Consider the following 23,966-nt stretch of genomic DNA (forward strand, 5'->3'; position numbering starts at 1 on the left):
ATAGGTATAAATAATATGTATACTTTCAATTTAAATAAATGTTAATCATAACTCACCAATGGTCTGCGACCACGGTTTGAAAAATAAGAAGTTGCAGGGGCTTCCCTGGTGGCGCAGTGGTTGGGAGTCCGCCTGCCGATGCAGGGGACGCGGGTTCGCGCCCCGGTCCGGGAGGATCCCACATGCTGTGGAGCGGCTGGGCCCGTGAGCCATGGCCGCTGAGCCTGCGCGTCCGGGGCCTGTGCTCCGCAACGGGAGAGGCCCGCGTACCGCAAAAAAAAAAAAAAAAAAAAAAAAAAATAAGAAGTTGCAGTAAATCCTCCCACAGAGGAGAAAGTTCTCTTTGATGGATGCTTAGATAAATGATTTTCAGGCTTTCCTTTTAAATGTACACTTAAGTTTATAAGTAAGTTTTGATGTATCGTTCAGTTAAAAGCATTTTCTATTTCTATTGTGAGTTTTCTGGCCCATGAGTTATTTAGGAGCATGTTGCTTTATTTCCAAAAAAATTGGAGGAGTATCCAGTCATGTTTTTGCTGGTTTCCCTCTGTCTGGCAGGCTGTGCAGCCACAAGGGGGCACAAGCGGGCACTGTGTCTAGTCTTCATTTTGTCACCCAGGCCAGGCTGGTCCCTTGGCTGTGTGCTGTGCTTGTGATCTGGGGTCCTTTCCTTTGGCAACCTTGTCCTCAGAGATGCCCTCACAGGATTGACCTTCCTTCTTACTCATCTTTTTAAGAATTATTATAATAAAAGTAAAACAAGCTCGTTAAAGGAGACTTGGACGATACAGAAAAGCAGCAGAAAGAAAGCCAGCTGCCCTTCCTCACCCCTGAGAAGAGGGTGTTCTGACTGTTTGATCTCCACGGTGCACCTTTCACGTAACTGGCTCCGTTTACCGTGAGGTTCCTGAGAGCAGCTGATAACTTCCCTTGCCGTTTGGCGTTCTCCTCCAGTATGGGTTGTGATGGTTATTTCTGAATTTTCATTGCTGTTTTACAGCTTTTCCCCATTTTAACCTGAGCCGGTATCCTCTTGTTAAATCTTTGTTCAGGACCATTATTCTTCCCTAGAGCCACGTGGGCTTGGAGTCAGCCTGTCTGGGTGGATGCGCCTGCCCCTGCCCCTTCTCTGCTTGAGATCCTCGTCTAGTCACTTCACCGCCCTGCCTAGGTTCCCCCTGCCACATGCGGCAATAGTACCGCCTCACGGAACTGGGAGGCTTGAGATACCACACGAAAGCACTGGGAGACTGGCATGTGATAAGCACAGAATAACTATTGTTATTGTGTAAAAACTCCTGCTTTGGAAGGTAAATTATGATAGTTTTCTGGTGGATTTACTTCATTTGTATTTCTTTGGAGATTACTGAGCTAAAATATTCTTTCCAGACGTTTATAGGTCATTTCTGTTTCTTCTTTCACATATGAATTGCCATTCATACCCTGTCCAACTTTGTTGCTGGGATGATTTTTCTTCTTGCCTTACATGTTTATTAAGCACAATAAGTAATTCTGTATCTTATGTTACAGGTACTTTCTCCCAATTACTTTATTATTTTTACCTCTAGAGAGTTTGAACATAAGTTTTTATTTTTTAAACAAATATATTAACTTGTTATATTAAGATTTTTAATTTAGGAGTGTTTTTAGGTATAGTTTGAGGGCGTCAGTTACTCTAGTAATACGTATATGGGATATTCCATTTTACTAGATTGGCTTGAAATTCTTCATTAACTTCAAAATTATAGGAAAGTTATAAAAGGAGTAAAAAGCACTCCTATTTACCTCTTCCAGCTATTGCTCAGTTGTTAATGTTAACTTTTATAATATAATAGCCAGTTAATTTACCAGCAAAAGTGAGTTTATTCAGAATAGCCAGAGGAATTGCAATTCGGGACATGCGAACTGTGACAGATCACAGGAAAATCCAGAGAATAAGAAAGGGAACTTGCTTTTATAGGGGCTGTGATAACCAAAGAGTCTGTTGGAGGGGTTGGGGATCCAGAGTATGGAGGCTTCCCATTGATGGGCTGCTGCTGTCTCTGATTGGCTGGGCTGTCGTGGGAAAGAGAGTTTTCTTCTTCCTGCGGGATAGTAAGCAGAGACACCTTCCTGCCCGAGATGTGGAGGGCCATTTTTTCCTGTTTGGGGTAATTGATGATGCCTGGTGGGCCTGAGCACTTCCCTTACAGGCCTGTCTTGACTCCAGCTTTAGGTGAAGCTTCTTTAATTAATTCCACTTTAACATTTTACTGTATTTCCTTCATCATACTCCCTCCCATATGTTTTTTCTTGAACCATTTGAAAGTAAATTGCAAATGTGATTACCTTAATCCCTAAATACTTTGGTGTTTTTTTTTTTTTTTTTTTTTTGCGGTACATGGTCCTCTCAGTGTTGTGGCCTCTCCCGTTGCGGAGCACAGGCTCCGGACACGTAGGCTCAGCGGCCATGGCTCACGGGCCCAGCTGCTCCACGGCATGTGGGATCTTCCCGGACCGGGGCACGAACCCGTGTCCCCTGCATCGGTAGGTGGACTGTCAACCACTGCGCCACCAGGGAAGACCTTTAGTATTTTTTAAAAATAAATAAATTTATTTATTTATTTATGGCTGTGTTGGGTCTTTGTTGCTGTGCGCGCGCTTTCTCTAGTTGCGGTGAGCGGGGGCTACTCTTCATTGCAGTGTGCAGGCTTCTCATTGTTGTGGCTTCCTTTAGTATTTTTTTTAATGAGATTATTCTCTTATGTAAATATGAGTCACAATATTAACATTGGTATAATACCATTATTTAATCTATGGAACTTATTTCAATTGTCCTAGTTGTACCAGTGGTGTGGTTTATGGAAACATTTTTCCTCAAGGTCTAATCCAGGGTCATTGTATTTAGTTGTCATATATTAGTTCTTTAACCTGGAACAGTTCTTTAGTCTTTCCTTGTGTTTGATGACTGACATTTTTGAAGAATATGGCAAGTTATTTTGTAGAATGTCCTCAATGTATGTTTTTCTGTGTTTGCCCATGACAAGATTCAGGTTATAAAATTAAGCATTTTTGTCGAGCAGGTAACAAAAGTGATGGGGCTTCTCAGTACACCATATTAGGAAGCATGTGTCAACACTGACCGTTGATTAAGGAGATGGCCACTTGTTTTCCCCACTGTAAAGTTAATATTTTTTTCTTTGTGGAAGAAAGTTTTTTTGTTTTAAATTTTTGAAATTTTATTTTATTTACTTTTTTATACAGCAGGTTCTTATTAGTCTTCAGTTTTATAGACATCAGTGTATACATGTCAATCCCAATCACCCAATTCATCACACCACCATCCCCACCCCTGCTGCTGCTTTCCCCCCTTGATGTCCATACTTCTGTTCTCTACATCTGTGTCTCAACTTCTGCCCTGCAAACTGGTTCATCTGTACCATTTTTCTAGGTTCCACATACATGCGTTAATATACGATATTTGTTTTTCTCCTTCTGACTTACTTCACTCTGTATGACAGTCTCTAGATCCATCCACGTCTCAAAAAATGACCCAATTTCGTTCCTTTTTATGGCTGAGTAATATTCCATTGTATATATGTACCACATCTTCTTTATCCATTCGTCTGTTGATGGGCATTTAGGTTGCTTCCATGACCTGGCTATTGTAAATAGTGCTGCAATGAACATTGGGGTGCATGTGTCTTTTTGAATTATGGTTTTCTCTGGGTATACGACCAGTAGTGGGATTGCTGGGTCATACGGTAATTCTTAGTTTTTTAAGGAACCTCCATACTGTTCTCCATAGTGGCTGTATCAGTTTACATTCCCACCAACAGTGCAAGAGGGTTCCCTTTTCTTCACACCCTCTCCAGCATTTGTTTTTTGTAGATTTTCTGATGATGCCCATTCTAACTGGTGTGAGGTGATACCTCATTGTAGTTTTGATTTGCATTTCTCTAATAATTAGTGATGTTGAGCAGCTTTTCATGTGCTTCTTGGCCATCTGTACATCTTCTTTAGAGAAATGTCTATTTAGGTCTTCTGCCCATTTTTGGAGTGAGTTGTTTGTTTCTTTAATATTGAGCTGCATGAGCTGTTTATATATTTTGGAGATTAATCCTTTGTCCGTTGATTCCTTTGCAAATATTTTCTCCCATTCTGAGGATTGTCTTTTCGTCTTGTTTATGGTTTCTTTTGCTGTGCAAAAGCTTTTAAGTTTCATTAGGTCCCATTTGTTTATTTTGTTTTTATGTCCATTACTCTAGGAGGTGGATTAAAAAAGGTGCTGTGATTTATGTCAAAGAGTGTTCTTCCTGTGTTTTTCTCTAAGAGTTTTATAGTGTCCGGTCTTACATTTAGGTCTCTAATCCATTTTGAGTTTATTTTTGTGTATGATGTTAGGGAGTGTTCTAATTTCATTCTTTTACATGTAGCTGTCTAGTTTTCCCAGCACCACTTATTGAAGAGACTGTCTTTTCTCCACTGTATATCCTTTCCTCCTTGTGATAGATTAGTTAACCGTAGGTGCATGGGTTTATCTCTGGGCTTTCTATCCTGTTCCATTGATCTATGTTTCTGTTTTTGTGCCAGTACCATATTGTCTTGATGACTGTAGCTTTGTAGTATAGTCTGAAGTCAGGAAGTCTGATTCGTCCCCCTCCAATTTTTCCCTCAAGACTGCTTTGGCTATTCAGGATCTTTTGTGTCTCCATACATATTTTAAGATTTTTGGTTCTAGTTCCATAAAAAATGCCATCGGTAATTTGTTAGGGATTGCATTGAATCTGTAGATTGCTTTGGGTAGTATAGTCATTTTCACAATATTGATTCTTCCAATCCAAGAACATGGTATATCTCTCCATCTGTTGGTATCATCTTTAATTTCTTTCATCAGTGTCTTACAGTTTTCTGCATACAGGTCTTTTGTCTCCCTAGGTAGGTTTATTCCTAGGTATTTTATTCTTTTTGCTGCAATGGTAAATGGGAATGTTTCCTTAATTTCTCTTTCAGATTTTTCATCATTAGTGTATAGGAATGCAAGAGATATCTGTGCATTAATTTTGTATCCTGCAACTTTACCAAATTCATTGATTAGCTCTAGTAGTTTTCTGGTGGCATCACTGTTGTGGCCTCTCCCATTGAGGAGCACAGGCTCCAGATGCGCAGGCTCAGCGGCCATGGCTCACGGGCCCAGCCACTCCGCGACATGTGGGATCTTCCCGGACCGGGGCACGAACCCGTGTCCCCTGCATCGGCAGGCGGACTCTCAACCACTGCGCCACCAGGGAAGCCCTAGGGTTCTTTATGTATAATATCATGTCATCTGCAAACAGTGACAGTTTTACTTCTTTTCCAATTTGTATTCCTTTTATTTCTTTTTCTTCTCTGATTGTCATGGCTAGGACTTCCAAAACTATGTTGAATAATAGTGGTGAGAGTGGACATCCTTGTCTTGTTCCTGATCTTAGAGGAAATGCTTTCAGTTTTTCACCATTGAGAATGATGTTTACTGTGGGTTTGTCATATATGGCCTTTATTATGTTGAGGTAGGTTTCCTCTATGTGCACTTTCTGTAGAGCTTTTTTTTTTTTTTTTCGGTACGCGGGCCTCTCACTGTTGTGGCCTCTCCCGTTGCGGAGCACAGGCTCCGGACGCACAGGCTCAGCGGCCATGGCTCACAGGCCCAGCCACTCTGCGGCATGTGGGATCTTCCCGAACCGGGGCACGAACCCGCGTCCCCTGCATCGGCAGGTGGACTCCCAACCACTGCGCCACCAGGGAAGCCCCCTGTAGAGTTTTTATCATAAATGGGTGTTGAATTTTGTCAAAAGATTTTTCTGCATCTATTGAGATGATCATATGGTTTTTATTCTTCAATTTGTTAATATGGTGTATCACACTGATTGATTTGTGTATGTTGAAGAATCCTTGCATCCCTGGGATAAATCCCACTTGATCATGGTGTATGATCCTTTGAATGTGTTGTTGGATTCTGTTTACTAGTATTTTGTTGAGGATTTTTGCATCTATATTCATCAGTGATATTGGTCTGTAATTTACTTTTTTTGTAGTATCTTTGTCTGGTTTTGGCATCAGGGTGATGGCGGCCTCATAGAATGAGTTTGGGAGTGTTCCTTCCTCTGCAGTTTTTTGGAAGAGTTTGAGAAGGATGGGTGTTAGCTCTTCTGTAAATGTTTGATAGAATTCACCTGTGAAGCCATCTGGTCCTGGACATTTGTTTGTTGGAAGATTTTTAATCACAGTTTCAATTTCATCCCTTGTAATTGGTCTGTTCATATTTTCTATTTCTTCCTGGTTCAGTCTTGGAAGGTTATACCTCTCTAAGAATTTGTCCATTTCTTCCAGGTTGTCCATTTTATTGGCATAGAGTTGCTTGTAGTCTCTTAGGATGCTTTCTATTTCTGCGGTGTCTGTTGTAACTTCTCCTTTTTCATTTCTAATTTTATTGATTTGGGTCCTCTCCCTCTTTTTCTTGATGAGTCTGGCTAATGGTTTATCAATTTTGTTTATCTTCTTAAAGAACCAGGTTTTAGTTTTATTGATCTTTGCTATTGTTTTCTTTGTTTCTATTTCATTTATTTCTGCTTGATCTTTACAATTTCTTTCCTTCTGCTAACTTTGGGTTTTGTTTGTTCTTCTTTCTCTAGTTCCTTTAGGTGTAAGGTTAGTTAGTTTTTTTGAGATTTTTCTTGTTTCTGGAGATAGGCTTGTATAGCTATAAAATTCCCTCTTAGAACTGCTTTTGCTGCATCCCAAAGGTTTTGGATTGTCGTGTTTTCATTGTCGTTTGTCTCTAGGTATTTTTTGATTTCCCGTTTGATTTCTTCAGTGATCTCTTGGTTATTTAGTAACATACTGTTTAGCCTCCATGTGTTTGTGTTTTTTACATTTTTTCCCTGTAATTCATTTCTAATCTCATAGCATTGTGGTCAGAAAAGATGCTTGATATGATTTCAATTTTCTTAAATATACTGAGGCTTGATTTGTGACCCAAGATGTGATCTATCCTGGAGAATGTTCCGTGCGCGCTTGAGAAGAAAGTGTAATCTGCTGTTTTTGGATGGAATGTGCTATAAATATCAATTAAATCTGTTTGGTCTGTTGTGTCATTTAAAGCTTCTGTTTCCTTATTTATTTTCATTTTGGATGATCGGTCCATTGGTGTAAGTGAGGTGTTAAAGTCCCCCACTATTATTGTGTTACAGTTGATTTTCTCTTTTATAGCTGTTAGCAGTTGCCTTATGTATTGAGGTGCTCCTTTGTTGGGTGCATATATATTTATAATTTATATTTATAATATTTATAATATTTATAATTGTTATCTTCTTCTTGGATTGATCCCTTGATCATTATGTAGTGTCCTTCCTTGTCTCTTGTAACATTCTTTATTTTAAAGTCTATTTTATCTGACATGAGTACTGCTACTCCAGCTTTCTTTTGATTTCCATTTGCATGGAATATCTTTTTCCATCCCCTCACTTTCAGTCTGTATGTGTCCCCAGGTCTGAAGTGCATCTCTTATAAACAGCATATAGATGAGTCTTGTTTTTGTATCCATTCAGCAAGCCTGTGTCTTTTGGTTAGAGCATTTAATCCATTCACGTTTAAGGTAATTATCGATATGTATGTTCCTGTGACCATTTTCTTAATTGTTTTCAGTTTGTTTTTGTAGGTCCTTTTCTTCTCTTGTGTTTCCCACTTAGAGAAGTTCCTTTAACATTTGTTGTAGAGCTGGTTGGGTGGTGCTGAATTCTCTTAGCTTTTGCTTGTCTGTAAAGCTTCTGATTTCTCCATCGAATCTAAATGAGATCCTTGCCGGGTAGAGTAATCTTGGTTGTAGGTTCTTCCCTTCCCTCACTTTAAGTATATCATGCCACTCCCTTCTGGCTTGTAGAGTTTCTGCTGAGAAATCAGCTGTTAACCTTATGGGAGTTCCCTTGTATGTTATTTGTCGTTTTTCCCTTGCTGCTTTCAGTAATTTTTCTTTGTCTTTAATTTCTGCCAATTTGATTACTATGTGTCTCGGCATGTTTCTCCTTGGGTTTATACTGTATGGGACTCTCTGCACTTCCTGGACTTGAGTAGCTATTTCCATTCCCATGTTAGGGAAGTTTCTGACTCTAATGTCTTCAGATATTTCCTCGGGTCCTTTCTCTCTCTCTTCTCCTTCTGGGACCCCTATAATGCGAATGTTGTTGCGTTTAATGTTGTCCCAGAGGTCTCTTAGGCTGTCTTCATTTCTTTTCATCTTTTTTCTTTATTCTGTTCTGCAGCAGTGAATTCCACCATTCTGTCTTCCAGGTCACTTATCTGTTCTTCTGCCTCAGTTATTCTGCTATTGATTCCTTCTAGTGTAATTTTCATTTCAGTTATTGTATTGTTCTTCTCTGTTTGTTTGTTCTTTAATTCTTCTAGGTCTTTGTTAAACATTTCTTGCATCTTCTCGATCTTTGCCTCCATTCTTTTTCCGAGGTCCTGGATCATCTTCACTATCATTATTCTGAATTCTTTTTCTGGAAGGTTGCCTATCTCCACTTCATTTAGTCGTTTTTCTGGGGTTTTATCTTGTTCCTTCCTCTGGTACATAGTCCTCTGCCTTTTCATCTTGTCTGTCTTTCTGTGTATGTGGTTTTTGTTCCACAGGCTGCAGGATTGTAGTTCTTCTTGCTTCTCCTGTCTGCCCTCTCGGGGAGATAATTTTAAACTATGTAAATATCCTGTTTCTCATCATACTTCTACCCATTCGTTTTAGCACCTGATGATGATTCTTGCTTGCATCAGTTGTTCATATAACGATTGCAAAATTGTCAGTCCTTTCATATGTATTAGTTGGTGTTCTATTAAAAACTTTTCTTTGCCCCTGTTTACTTATTTGCTTATTTGTTAGTGTGGACTCATGGATTCTCATGCTACTGATTTTTTTTTTCTTGTGTTAAAATACATGTAACATAAAATTTACTATCTTAGCCATTTTTAAGTGTGCAATCCAGTGGTGTTAAATACATTCACATTCACATTGTTGTGCAACCATCACCACCACCCATCCCCATAACTCTTTTCATCTTGTAAAACAGATACCCATTGAACAATAACTCCCATTTCCCCACTCTTCCCAGCCCCTGGCAACCACTATTCTATTTTCTGTCTCTATGATTTTGACTACTCTAAGTACCATGTGTAAGTGGAATCATATAATATTTGTCTTTTTGTGTCTGGCTTATTTCGCTGAGAGTAATATCCTCAAGGTTCGTGCACGTTATAGCAGGTATTATTAGTACTTCATTCCATTTAAAAGCCAAATAATATTCCATTGTATGGATGAACCATATTTTGCTTATCTGTTCATCTATGATCGACCCTTAGGTTGCTTCCACATTTTAGCCATTGTGAGTAATGCTACTGTGAATAGCATTTAAATCCCCTGGAAGTCACTTCCGCCAGAAGGGCAGGGGCTGGAACAGTTGGGGGCAGGTGCAACAGCCGTGGCCTCCTGCCTCTCTGCCTGCTCCTCTGTGAGCAGAAGCAGCGTTCAGAGCCGATTCCCAGTTTTTGGAGGACAGGGTCCTTTTTGCCCACCCTAGGTCCTGCAAGATGCTCCAGGGACACACGCACAGCTGCCTCCTGGGTCCTGGGGTGGGGGATGGGTAGCTGTTCCTGTGCTAAGAGCTGAGAGCAGTCTAACCCTCCAAACCTTCCCCTGGAAGTTGCAAGCCTTCAGCAGACTGCAGACTTCCAGAATAGTTACATTGGGCACATTCTGCCAGTGCAGTAGTTGCCCAGGCGGGAGAGGGGTTCCCGGTGCTGCCGGCTCTGCCATCCATCCAGGAGCCTCTCCAGTTGATTTTGCTATTGATCTTATAGCTAGACAATCTGTTAAACTTAAAAAAATTAATACACTTTGTCTTATAGAGCAGTTTTAGGTTTACAGAAAGATGGCACAGGGAGTTCCTGTTCAGCCATTTCGCTCCCCCTCCCACCCCATTTCCCTTGTTCTTAATATCTTGCATTAATTTGGTACTTTTTAAATACAATTGATGAGCCAATGTTGATACATTATTATCATCCAAAGTCCATAGTTTACGTTCAGATTCACTCTTTGTGTTGTACGTTCCATGGGTTTTGACACATGTATACAACATGTGTCCATCATTACTCTATCATGCAGAATAGTTTCACTGCTCTTAAAATCCTCCATGATCCGCCTATTCATCCTCCCCCCTCCCCCATCCCCTGGGAACCACTCCAGTATGTCATATGGTTAGAATCATACAGTCTGTAGCCTTTTCAGACTGGCTTCTTTCACTTAGTAATATGCATGTAAAGTTTCTTCATATCTTCATGTACCAGTTTGTTTATCCATTGCCTATTGAAGGACATCTTGGTTGCTTCCAAGTTTTAGCATTATGAATAAACCTGCTATAATTACTCCTGTGCAGGTTTTTGTGTGGACATGTTTTCAGCTCATTTCAGTAAATACCAAAGAGCATATGGTTGGCTCATATGGTAAGAATATATTAGTTTTGTAAGAAACCACCAAACTGTCTTCCAAAGCGGCTGCACCATTCTGCGTTCACACCAGCAGTGATGAGGGTTCCTGTTGCTCCACAGCCTCGCCAGCATTTGGTGCTGTCAGTGTTCCGGGTTTTGGCCATTCCGATAGGTGTGTAGTGATATCTCATTGTTTTAATTTGTGACTTCCTAATGATGTATAATGCTGAACATCTTTTCATGTATCTATTTGCCATGTGTATATCTTTGGTGAGGTGTGTATTCAGATCTTTTGCACATTTTAAATTTGGGTTGTTGTCTTATTGTTGAGTTTTAGAAGTACCTTGTATATTTTAAATAGCAACCCTTTGTCAGCCATGTATTTTACAAAGATTTTCTCTCAGTCTGTGGCAAGCTCAGGTCTGGCTGCTCTCCGCTCAAAAGCCAATACTTGAGAGGCAAGTGTTGTAAGAAAGGAAAGGTTGCTTTAATCAGAAGGCTGGCAATGTGGGGAGAAGGTGGGTTCATGTCCCCCGAATCAACTCCAGAGATTCTGCTCAGCCCTGACAGGTTTTAAAGGGGAAAAGGGGAAAGAATCTCAGTGAACCATCAAGGCAGGAGGTCAAGCTCTGTGTCCTCTCCTTGCGTGCAGGCTGGCTGACTCCTCATGAGCTTTCTTCAGATGTTGTCTTGCCCACACGGCCTGCCTGCAGGATTGCTAAGGGGGCTGCTGGGGGCAGACAGCTAGTCACTCTTTAACTGCTCAGTTCTTAATTCCTACTTCTTTTCGTCTAGGGAAAGGACCGACAGGTTAGGCAAGGCATGGTGTGCATTCCGTAGAGCGTGAGTCAGGAGTTAGGTTAAATGTCACCTAGTGACCTCATTTCTGTAAGGTTTGAGGGCAACAGAAATGGGCAAACAGGAAAGGGGCAAAAGAGCTCCTTACATTTTCATTCTGTCGACAATGTCTTCTGCAGAGCCGGAGTTTTTCATTTTAATGAAGTACAGCCTATCAGTGTTTTCTTTCATAGATTGTGATTGGAGTGTTATATCTAAAAAGTTTTCACCAAACCCAAGGTCACCTAGAGTTTCTCCTATGTTATGTTCTAGGAGTTTTATAGTCTTGTGTTTTACATGAAAAGACAAAAATCTGTGATTCATTCTGAGTTAATTTTTGTGAATGGTGTAAGGTCTGTATCTAGATTTATTTATGTTTTATGTGCTGTTCGGTGTTCCATTACCATTTGTCAGAGACTCTCCTTTCTCCATTGGATTGCCTTTGCTCCTTTGCCAATGGTTACTTGACAGTATTTGTGTGGGTCTGTTTCTGGGCTCTCTATTCTCCATTGATCTATCTGTGTATTCTTTCACTGATACCACACAGTCCTGATGACCGTAGCTTTACAGTAAGTCTTGAAGTTGGGTAGTGTCAGTTTTCCAACTTTATTCCCCTTAAATAGTGTGTTTTCTATTCTGTTTCTTTTGCCTCTGCATAAAACTTTGGAATCTGTTGATATCTATGAAATGATTTGCTGAAATTTTGATTGAGATTGTGTTGCATATATAGATCAAGTTGGGAAGATCTTTTGATTCTTTTATCATAATTTTATAGTTTCCCTCTTATAGATCTTGTATATATATTTTTAGATTTATACCTAAGTACTTAAAATTTTTTTTGGTGCTAACATAATTGGTATTGTGATTTTAATTTCAGAATCTAATTGTTCATTGCTGGTAGGAAAACAGTTGTCTTTTGTATATTAACCTTCTATCCTGCAACGTTGCTGTAATTGCTCAGTAGTTCCAGGAGTTTTTTGGTCGGTTCTTTGGGATTTTCTACATAGATAACCATGTAATCTGTGAACAAAGACAGTTTTATTTCTTCTTCCCCAATATGTATACCTTTTATTTCCTTGTCTTATCTTATTGCATTAGCTAGGACTCCCAGTATGAAGTTGAATACAAGTGGTGAGGGTAGACATTCTTGTTCCTGATTCAGCAGGAAAGCGTCTAGTTTTTCTCACCATTAAGTATGATGTTAGCTGTGGGTTTTTTGTGGCTGCTCTTTTTCAAGTTGAGGAACTTCCCCTCTGTTCCTAGTTTGCTGAAAGTTGTTTTTTTTTTAATCATGAATAGGTGTTAGATTTTGTCAAATATTTCTTCTACAGCTATTGATATGATCATGTGATTTTTTTTTTCTTCTTTAGAAAAGAAGTTGATTTGATAGATTGCATTAATTGATTTTTGAATGTTCAACCAGCCTTTCATACCTGGGATAGATCCCACTTGTTTGTGATATGTAATTCTTCTTATACATTGTTGGATTTGATTTGCTAATATTTTATTGAGGACTTTTTATATCTGTGCTACTGAGAGATATTTATCCCTAGTTTTCCTTTCTCATAATGTCTTTGTCTGTTTTTGGTATGCTGTCCTCATCGAATGAGTTAGGCAAAATTCCCTCTGTTTCTGTTCTTTGGAAGAGATTGTAGAGTTGGTACAATTTCTTCCTTAGATGTTTGGTAGAATTCACCAGCGAATCCATCTGGGTAACTCTTTTTATTCTAATTAATTGCTGGTAGATTCTTTTGGGTTTTCTCTGTAGACAGTCATATCCCTTGTAAATGACATATTTTTCCTTTCAATCCATAGGCCTATAGTTTATTTTCTTGTCTCATTGCCCTGGCTGAGACTTCAGTATTCTGCTTAGCAAATGGTAATAGTGCCATCTTTGTCATATTTCCTGATTTTAAAGGGGAATGCTTCTAATATTTCTCCATTAAGAATGACGTTTGGGAATTCCCTGGTGGTCCAGTGGTTAGGACTCTGCACTTCCACTGCTGGGGGCCTGGGTTCAGTCCCTGGTCAGGGAACTAAGGTCCCACAAGCTGTGTGATGTGGATGAAAAAAAAAAAAAGAATGACATCTCCTGTAGGTTTTTGGTAATTATCCCTTTTCAGGTTAACAAAGCTCTTTTCTCTTCCTAGTTTGCTAAGTTGTTTTTTCTCTCTGTTGTGAATGGGTGTTGTATTTTAGCAAATGATTTTTCTATCTCTATTGAGATGATTATACATTCATCTCCTTTATCTGTTAATATTGTAGATAATTATTGTAGATTTTTCTAATGTTAAAACACCTTTGCATTTCTGGATAAACCTCACTTAGTATTGGTATATCTCTACTGTATGTAGTTTCCAATATTTAATTTAGAGTTTTGCATCTGTGCCCATTAATGAACAGCCTGAAATTTTTACCATATCGTTCTTGTCTGGTTTGTTGAGAAGCTTATGCTGAGTTCCCAAAATGAACTAGGGAAAGTGTTCCTTCCTCTTTCTATTTCCTAGGAGAGTTTGTGTAAGGTTAGAATGATTGTTCTTGATAATTTAGTAGAATTCACTTACAAAATGTCTAGACTTGGAGTTCTTTTTCTGGGCAAAGTTTATGCTTTTTACGTATATCTTTAGTAGTTGTAGGACTATTCAGGCTCTTTATTCTTGAGGCAGTTTCAAGACGTTAATTTTCTGAGTAATTTTTACACATTGTCTAAGTTTTCAAATGTATTGCATGAATTTTTCTTATCTTCTCTTTACTCTTTAATTTCCACTAAAGCTATAGTCATACCGCTCTTTCTGTTGCTAATGTTGTTTGTTTGTACTTCCATTCTTTGTATTAACATGTCTTGCTGAGTTGGTGGCTTAAAACAGCACACGTGTATCACCTCGCAGTTTCTGTGGGTCAGGAGTCCAGGCGTGGCTGAGCTGGGCCCTCTGCTTCGGGATTTCCCCGGGTTGCAGTCAGGATGCTGGCCAGGGTTGGGGCCTTACCTGAGCATTGACTGAGGGCTGCCCCAGGCGTGTGTGGTTGTTGGCAGGTTTCCATCCCTTGCGGATTGTCAGCCTCAGGCCCCATTTCCTTGATGACCGTTGGCTGGAGCCACCCTTAGTTTCCTGCCACGTGGGCTTCTGTATGGCGGCTCCATGAGAACCAGCAAGGGAGGGACAGTAGAGCCAGGGAGTCTGTCTGCCAGCCAGGTGGGAGCTGGAAGCAGCGACCATCAGCTGTGCAGGGATCAGCTGGCTACAAACAGGACAAGGGGCTGCCGCCCGAGAGGGATGACACAGGCTGGGTGCCTGGAGGCGAGTGAGCGTGAGGGGGGCGGATCACGCTAAAGGCTGTATTCATACCTTCACCTCTAGTCCTTTCAGAGAACCAGGTCTTCTTTGGAAGTACCAGGTAGACCTGCGATGGATCTTCTTTGTCCTCTGAATGTATTTTCTCTCTCATTTTTTGTTTATTTTAAAATTTTCGTTTATGTGATTTACTCAAGCCTGTGTCACTGACCTTGTTTTCGGTGATATCGATCCTGTTTGTAGCTGCTTCTAATGTGGGTTCGTCCCTGAGGTTTTCCTCTCCTTAATTTCTTCTTTTCACTGCCACTTTGTTCCCCTCCTGTGGCCTGTAATCGCTGCTTCTTCGACCTTGTATCTCCTCCCTGAACTGTTTGTTTTTACGTATTTTTAAGGAAGACCATGCTCGTTCTTTTGAGGCCGTAGAGTGGGGGGAATGGGGGTAGCAGGTAAGTTGCTGTTTTGCTGCACTGTTCATTGGGCATGTTCATCCTGCTGCGTTCCAGGGAGACCCTCGAGCGGGGCCTGCAGTTCTGTCGGCAGAAGCAGAGGCCTGATGGCTCCTGGGAAGGGTGAGTGATGCCTGTGGGTGCAGATGCGTGTGGGGTGCTTGTGCTGCCCAGGGGTTTCTGGACATGTTCCTGGTGGGCCTTGCTCCTTTCTGAATGCCCAGCCTCCCCCGGGGGTGACTGCTCAGCGTGCTGCTCAGGTAGCGTGGCTGAGGGCGTTGGAAGGGCGCGGTGGCCTGGTGGCTCTACCCCTCCTCTGGCTTTGGATCCGTTCTCACCCGGCTTTGGATCCAGCACATGGAGCCGCCCACGGAGGCCAGGTTGGGTAGGTCTGCCTTAGTGCTGAGGCCTTGTGGATGCTTTTCCTGAAGACAGCTGCAGCCCCCCGTACACCCCCATGCTGGAGGGAGACCCTGCGCCCGCTGTGAACGAGGACTCAGGGGCCGGGCGCTGTCCCCTTCTTCCTCCAGCTCCTGGGGGGTGTGCTTCACCTACGGCACCTACTTTGGGCTGGAAGCCTTCGCCTGCATGGGGCACACTTACCGCGACGGGTGAGTGTGGACATTCCCACCTTGGCGGGATGGGGGTCTTCTCAGCATGACACTCTGCTGGGGGTGTTTCTCCCTTTGTTGTTTGATTTTGGGGGTGTTCTTAAATGTTTTTAAACTGTGAGATAAGATCAGGATACCAGAAAATGTATGAGCCACTGTGCCTCACTGCTCTGCGCAGCCTCCGGGCTCTTGTGGGGGAGGGAAGCCTCTGGCCCTCTGCCCTCCCCCAGCTAACCCGCCCATACCCAAGCCCCACACCCAAGTACGAGCTGGAGCAGCCCGAGGCCAGGACACTGGCTGAGAGAAGGGAGGAGGCCTCGGGTCAGCTGTCTCCAGACACCTCCCCGAGGGCTGCTTTGCTGGTGGGTCACGTCCAGGAGGCCATCTGCAGATGCACGGCATCTCCCTTTACCTTCCAACAGCCCTGCGGTGCCAGCGCCTCTGTCCCCCTTCACGTCCCACGGTGGGCTGGGCCTGAGTGCGGGGGCCCACGCATCCCTCTCTGTGACCCTGAGGGGCCTGGCCAGGGCGAGAAGGGGGGCAGGGACTTCGCCTGGCATGATGGTGTCTCGTGTCTTGCTGGTCTCTGCAGGGCTGCCTGTGCAGAGGTCTCCCAGGCCTGCGACTTCCTGCTGTCCCGACAGATGGCAGATGGAGGCTGGGGGGAGGACTTCGAGTCCTGTGAGCAGCGGCGCTACGTGCAGAGCGCCCGGTCCCAGATCCACAACACGTGCTGGGCCCTGATGGGGCTGATGGCCGTCAGGTGGGGGTGACGAGGCCTCTCCCAGAGCCGCGGGGCTGGGCGAAGGAAGGGCGGTGAGCCGGCAGCCTGGGCGGGCACGGCAGCTGAGCTCCGAGTGCAGCAGTGGGAGGATGCGAGGCCTGCGGGGCCCCCTCAACAGGCTCCCAGGGCGAGGTGGCAGGTCCTGCAAAGAGGCCCCCCAACAGGAACAGCCAGGGGAGCAGGGCCGTCAGCAGCGTGAGGTGTGGCAGCACCTGCTCTATGTCCGCAGCCGGCCCTAAGCCACACACGTGCTCAGGCACGTGTGCACAACACACACGCAGACGTGTGCACGCAGACGTGCACACGGTGTCCCAGTCTGTGCTGCCCTGTTGGGTTTGGGGCCCCTAGGAAATCTCCCTAAAGCCCCCTCAAAGGAAGGCCAGGTAGTGTGGGCAGGAGCGGGCAGGCTGAGCTCTGTCCTGAGCCATCGAGCCTTCTGGTGTCTCATCAGGCCGGGACGAGCAAGCTTAGCACATGTGGCTTCAGCGGCCCTCAGAGGGCCCTGAAGACCAGTGGCCGGGTGGACAGAAGAGCAGCCCCTCGTGGCAGGGACTGCTCGCCCGGCCACGCGTGGGCTGCCCTCCTGCCCGCTCGCCTCTGCCCCGGTGGCGTTTGCTGCTCCTCGGGGTGTCTGGTGGGCTGACTGTTACCGGTGGGTCTGGCAGTTCGGGTCTCTCTGTCATCGTGCAGCGTTTCACATCCTTGTCCCCGCGCTTGGCTGCGTGAGGGTGAGGACGCAGGTCTGTCTGCAGCCAGAGGGGGGCTCGTGCAGAGTGGTGGTGGGAGTGTTCAGTGCCCGTCTCCCTGCAGGCACCCTGACGTAGTGGCCCTGGAGAGAGGAGTCAGCTACCTGCTTGGAAAGCAGCTGCCCAATGGCGATTGGCCCCAGGTACGAGTGGGAGCGCACCTGGCCCCACGTCCTTCATGGGGCTGCACCTGGCCCCAGGTACGGGTGGGTGCAGCTGGCCCCACGTCCTTCATGGGGCCGCGGGTGGGCTTTCACCTTGGGGATCTGAGAGTCACAAACACCACCGGTGAGTGGCCTGTGTTGGAAGCAGGTCTGTGATGGTGGCGGGGCCTGAAGGCCTGGGCCGTTTGCAGCTGAAGCACTGGCTTGGTGGCAGGGCTGGTGGCGTCGGGGAAGGAGCTGGCGGGGGAGAAGCCCACGGGCCAGGACACCCTTGGGCTGATCCTGACAGCCCCTCACTCAGAAGGAAGTGTGGAAGGGCATGGGGTCACGAGGTCACGTGAGGCTGGCCCCGCCTTGGATGAGTCCGGGGTTGGTGGGGCTGCGAGGGGCTGGTGGCCCGGGCTGGAGGGTTTGTTGCAGGGCCTGGGGTCCGAGAGCTGGGGTGGTGGTAGGCCCCGCCTGCTGAGGTCAGCCGGCCAGCCCTCCAGCCAGGGTCCCGGTTCAGGGAGCTGTCCAGCCACCTGGTGGAGACGTTGTGTTCATTCCCTGTGTCCTTTCAGGACAACATCGCTGGGGTCTTCAACAAGTCCTGTGCCATCAGCTACACGAGCTACAGAAACGTCTTCCCCATCTGGGCCCTTGGGCGCTTCTCCCGCCTGCACCCCGAGAGCGCCCTCGCCGGCCACCCTTGAGAGCACGTCTGGTCATGCGAGTTCCAGGCGAGGCTGGGGCATCTCAGAGGGGCCGAGGCAGCCCCCTCCCTGCCCGCTTCGGCGGAAGCACTGAGCCTGGGCCTGTGGCACGGGCAGGGCTGGTGCCTTCAGACTTGATTTTCAGCATAGCGTTAGTTCTGAGAACAGTTGGTCGAGCTCGGGAGAGGGAAGGAACAGGGTGAGCCGTGAGGGTGGGTAAAGCACAGTGCGCTGCGTGGTACCGCCTGGCGTGGTACGTGTCCCCTCTGTGGGCGCGGGGCTGGGAGGGCTTTCCTGACCAGTGACTGAGTCCTCAGGAGCGGAGCAGCTGTGCCTCGTCCGCGTCCTGCCTCGGGCCCTCGAGGACCGGCTCTTCCTGTCTCTGTCTCTGGCTGAGGGATGGGACAGCCGCCTGCAACGGCCTGGCAGGAGAGGCTGGGCCTGCCTGTTCACCGTGGCGGCTCAGGCTCAGTGAGGATCGGGGACCAGACGCCGCAGGCCGGCCTGCCCCGGGTCTCGAGCTCACCAGCGCCGCGTCATGGCTCAGCCGCCCCGTGGGGCGCCAGCATCGCTACCTCAGAGGTGGCAGTCGTCTTGTAGTGACAGATGGGAGGCCGAGCGTGAGGAAGGGCGAGGGGTTGTTAATGGCCACGCAGCAGTGGGACCCTGATGTGTGTTGGGGACACCCCTCGCCCCCCTTTGTGCTCCAAGCTGCAGGGAGGGTCACATTTCCAGGGTGCTGCCTCTCAGGTGGCGAGCCTCTGAATTCCCCTCTGGCTTCTAAACCCGTCTGGCTTAGCGTGTGTGGACTTGGGGCTCAGGATGGAAAATCCAAACCCTGGAATTGCCTCTGACCTACGAGGATGAGCAGGAGTGTGGCTGTGAGGGTCACTGAGAGCGTCGATGAGGGTCAAACCCAGGCCTGGTGTCGCCCCAGGGGCCCACCTGCTTCTCGTCCCCCCCAGGGCCTTCTCCTTCTGCTGTTCCTCTGTGCCTCTCCCTGTCTGACGGCTGCCCTGGCTGCACGGCCCCAGTGCACCACCCTCCCTCTGACAGCCAGAGAGACGCCTGGGTGCCCCCCTGCTCCCGCCATCCCTGCCCAGACCCTTAGGGTGCTCTCCGAGGTTTGCACCACGTGGCCTTGCTTCCGCAGCTCTCGTGGCCCCCGAGCGCTCTCCCTGACTCTGCCCGGGGCTCGCCTGCGTCCAGCCTTTGCCTGAGCTGCCCCCCACTGCCCTCCTGCCCCAGGTGGTGCTCTATCTGCTCTGAGCCCCGCAGGGCCTGGGCGCGTGTACACGCTGGCAGGTCCTGCTGGCTCCACCGGCTGCCACACTGTGGAACGTAGCGGGTGTTCAGCTGGTACTAGTTGGATGTCAGCACTTGCCCCAGACGTTTTTAAACTAGGGTTTATTTTGCTGAGGAAGCTGCGCTGGGCCCCTTTGAGATCTGTCAGGGTTGCTCTTGCACCAGCAGAGCAGACGGTGATTTCCAACGGTCTGCTTCTTGCAGCGGTCACTGCCCAGCCATGATCAGATCACTGGACGAAACATAAAGCTTCCGGGAAAGAAATGAAAATCAACTGTTACACTGAAACATTATGGAAGGTCACCTATCTTACCAGCTACCTTAATACACAGACATTTGAGCCCCTTAGGCAGAGGCTTGTCGTGCATGTGTTTTGTTTCATCCTGGAAACCGTCATAGATTGGGGTCCCTCGTGCCCCATGTTGGACCACCACCCCTCAGTCTCAGGGAACAAGAGAAATTGTTCCAAGATAAGCAGGATGCACCTCTAGTTATTTGAGGGGAAAATATTTGCCTCAACCTGATTAAAAGTCAAGTTATCTGTCCTGGGAGAATGGTTAACGTGTCTTGAATTCAAGTTGTTTTATTTTTGGTTATCAGGAGCAAGTTTTGAATGTTGTGCTGGGAAGCTTTCTCTGGAGCCAGGTTAGCTTTCGTTGTTCAGCAGGATGTAAACTTCAGATCTGACCCTTTGAGGGATTCTCTAACTGGAAATGCTTAACTCACGATGGAAACTTATCTCCAAGAAAATGCTTTCCTTACTGAACATAACCAATGTTGATGTGTAGATTTAAATTTTATTCAGACAATAAAAATGTTTGAACGATTGATACAATCAACTGTTGCTTCCTCATTCTTCTCTCAACTCTCAGCAACTAATTATAGGTTAATTGGTCAGCTTGATTTCTTTTCATCTCTCCATCTGCAATGTAAAGTTTTATTTATAAGGTTAGAAACACAAGACAAGGGGACACAAAGGCAAGAAAGTTAGAGGGGACTGGCAGGGATGTCACACATGAGGTACCTGCCAGGGCCTTGATTCTCTTGCTGTTGTTGGCCTCCAAAGTCAGTGCTCAGCTTTCTCACTGATTGTGGGAAGGGGGCGTCTGGGCTGCGCCTCTCCACAAGGCGTCTGGTCACAGCAGAATTCACAAGAACCGCCCTCGCAAGTGGCAGCCGTAGGAAGCTGAAGACACAGCTCCGAAGAGCTCGGTAAACTTACTAGGGGCACTGGGGCAGCATGTCTTGACCTTGGGCTCCCCTCAAAGACATGTGCCTGGCATTTTCACTTGGAATTTCTGGTGCTGTTTTGAAAACCCTCTTTCCTCACTCAGGATTAGGGTGATAGCGATAACTTCAGAGTTACTTGTTTTCTTCAGGGAAAATAATTCAACCAATAGTTTCTACTATTATTGGTATGTGACTTGCAGCTTTCCTCCCAGGGCAGTGGTGCCCCAGGGGCCATTTGAGACCCGTGCTGCACATGGTGGAGGACAGCTGCTTTGGTGGCTTTAGGCAGCCTCTGATGCCTGTCCCACGGCCAGGCCTCTTGTGCAGGATGCAGCGAGCCAGAGACCTCGTGTTCCCTGATGCCCCTGGTTCTTGGGAAGGTAGGGGAGCAGGGCTTGCCCTAGGGCCCTCTAGGAATAGGTGAGCGTCGAAGCGGCCTGACGGTGGCCAGAAGACTTAAAACATCAAACAGAGCTTCAGTGGCCTGTTGGATAATACTGAGTGGTCCAACACGTGTCATCTGAGACCTAGAAAAGCAGGAGGGAGGGTGGAAGGCAGGCAGAAAAACATTGGAAGAAACCATGGCTGAAATTTTCCCAAATACAAGACATGTAAGCCCACAGATCCATGAACCTCAGCAGACAGACCAAAAACCCCACCAAAACCCACTTCAAGGCTCATGATAATCTGATGAAGACCAAGGATGAATAAATCTTAAAAGCAAACGAAACAGGCATGTTATGTACTGGTGAGCAAAGACAAGGATGACAAGCGACTTCTCATCAGGAACAGACATGCCGCAATGACGTCTTCAAAGTGTTGAAACTTAAATTCCATATTCAAAGAAAACAGAAATGAAGGCAGAGTGGACCTTTTCCAGACAAACCAGCGCTGAAGGAATCGTCCAGCAGCCTTGCCTTACGAGAAACGTTCAGTTGTTTAGGTGTGGGAAAGAGATACTGGGTGGAAGCCGATCTTCAGAGAATGAGGAGCACCAGGTGGGAAGTGTGTGGTAAGTATAGAAGCTTTCTCCCTTTGTCTAAAAGATTTTTTCTTTAAAATTAACTTTTTTTCTTTTAATTAATTACTTAATTTTGGGCTATGTTGGGTCTTCGTTGCTCCACGTGGGCCCTGCATTGGCAGGCAGAGTCTTAACCACTGTGCCACCAGGGAAGTCCCTAAAATTAACTTTTAAAAGCAAAAATAATAATGGTGGTTTTAACATAAGAAGTAAAAGGCACGACAACACAAAGGGTGTTGCAGGAGGATGGAGGCTCCTACCTCGTGTATACAGTGGTGTGCTACGTAAAGGTAGACTGTGGTAAGCAGAAGAGACCTGCTGTAAGCCCTAGAGGAGACCACTAAAGAAGAAAGAGGTACAGCTGGCAAACTAATAAAGGAGTAAAATAACCCTCCTAAAATAAAAGAAGGCAAGAAAAAGAAGCGCAAAGGACAGATGGGACAAATAGAAAACAAGATAATAGGCTTAAACCCAACTCTTATGGACTGAATTGTGTCCCCTCCCCCCAAACTCATATGATACTGCATCTGGAGATGGGGCCTTTAAGAAGGCAATTAAGGTTAAATGAGGTCCTAAGGGTGGGTCCCTGATCCAGTAGAACTGGTGTCCTTGTAAGAGAGAGAGACACCAGGAACGCACACACAGAGGAAAGACCACATGAGGACCCAGGGTGGGTGGTCTGCACACGAGGAGAGAGGCCACAGGAGGGACCAGCCCTGCCAGTACCCTTGTCTTGGACTTCTAGCTTCCAGAACTGAGAAAATAAATGTTGTTTAAGCCACCCAGGCTGTGCTGGTTTGTTATGGCAGCCCTAGAAGACTAATACACCAACCATTTAAATAATTTTATTAACTGTAAAGGGCCAACCACTCTGGTTAAAAGGCAGAGATTTTAACTAGAGATTGTTAACATTGGATGAAAAAGCATGACACATCAATGTTGTCCATAGAAATTTTCAGTGTAAAGATACAGACAGGATAAAAGTGAAAGTTTAGAAAAATACATAACATAAAAACACAAATAAGAAGAAAAAGTGCTATATTAATATCAGTAGATTTCAGGAAAAGAAATACTACCAGAAATAAAAAGACATTTACTAACAAAAAAAATGTCAATTCATCAAGAAGGCATAGCAATCTTAAATGTATGTGCACCTAATAACAGAGCTTCAAAATACATGAAGCAAAAACTGGTGGGACTAAAGAAAGAATTGGACAAATACACAATTGAAGTGGGAGACTGTAATACTTGTCTCAGCAACTGTAGACAAAACCTTCAACCAACTTGAGGAATTGGCATCTGTACAGCTCCTGGCATTCTTTCCTAGAGCTCATTCACTAAGATAGGCCATATGCTGGATCATGAGACAAGTCTCAAGAAATTCAAAAGGATTGAAACTGTACAGAGTGTACTGTGACCACCAGGGAGTTAAATTAGAAATCAGTAACAAAAAGACTTAGAAAATCCCAAATATCTGGAAATGAAACAATACATTTCTAAATCATCTATAGTAAAAAATAAAAGCACGAGGGGAATTAGAAAATATTTCAAGCTGAATGAAAATAAAAACATGACGTCAAAATTTGTGGGATGTAGCTAAAGCAGTGCTTAGAGAAATGTTTACATGCTTACATATTAATGCTGTAGATAAGGTTTAAAATCAATGATTGGGCTTCCCTGGTGGCGCAGTGGTTGAGAGTCCGCCTGCCGATGCAGGGGACGGGGGTTCGTGCCCCGGTCTGGGAAGATCCCACATGGCACGGAGCAGCTGGGCCCGTGAGCCATGGCCGCTGAGCCTGTGCATCCGGAGCCTGTGCTCCGTAATGGGAGAGGCCACAGCAGTGAGAGGCCCGCGCAAAAAAAAAAAAAAATCAATGATTTAATTGTCCATCTTAAGAATCTTAAAACCAAAGTAAGTAGAAGGAAGGATATACCAGACAAAAGGGTAGAAGTCAAATGCTACAGAAAACATAAAAGAAGATCAATGAAACCAAAAGTTGATGCTTTGAGAAAAGTAACAAGCCTCTAGTCTGACCCAGTAAGAAAGAAAACAACCTATATCGGGAATACAAAAGGGTACCTCACTATAGATCCTGCAGAAATAAGTCGTCCAGCCTGCCCCCCTAAGCCTGGCCACCCTTCTCCCTGGATCACACGGTTCCCACATGCTCTGCTTTACGTGCTCCTGCAAAAACCTGCTAATACTGTTTCTGCCTCGGCTGGACCTGTTAGTCCTCAGAGGCGTAACACCTCAGAGAAGATAATAAGGAAATATGAGCTATGTAATGCCAATACTCCACAATGTAGATGATGTGGACAAATTCCTCAAAAGACACAGTTGTTGTC

General features: G+C 45.4%; 1 protein-coding gene across 3 annotated transcripts in view; it reads left to right on the plus strand.

Annotated features, from left to right (window-relative positions):
• LSS (lanosterol synthase) overlaps positions 1-20,261 on the plus strand; it is a 42,600-nt gene extending 22,339 nt beyond the window's left edge. Inside the window, exons 19-23 of one of the 3 annotated variants that reach the window (XM_060010194.1) lie at positions 15,125-15,190; positions 15,598-15,678; positions 16,271-16,441; positions 17,273-17,351; positions 17,933-20,261. In XM_060010194.1, coding sequence (XP_059866177.1) covers positions 15,125-15,190; positions 15,598-15,678; positions 16,271-16,441; positions 17,273-17,351; positions 17,933-18,064 — 529 coding nt within the window. In that variant the 3' untranslated portion in view covers positions 18,065-20,261. The remainder of the gene's footprint in view (positions 1-15,124; positions 15,191-15,597; positions 15,679-16,270; positions 16,442-17,272; positions 17,352-17,932) is intronic. The other 2 variants (XM_060010192.1, XM_060010193.1) reach the window with 2 other exon arrangements.
• Positions 20,262-23,966: the final 3,705 nt, after the last annotated feature.

Source organism: Delphinus delphis, chromosome 4 (genome assembly GCF_949987515.2).
Source record: "Delphinus delphis chromosome 4, mDelDel1.2, whole genome shotgun sequence".
NCBI classification, from domain to species: domain Eukaryota; kingdom Metazoa; phylum Chordata; class Mammalia; order Artiodactyla; family Delphinidae; genus Delphinus; species Delphinus delphis.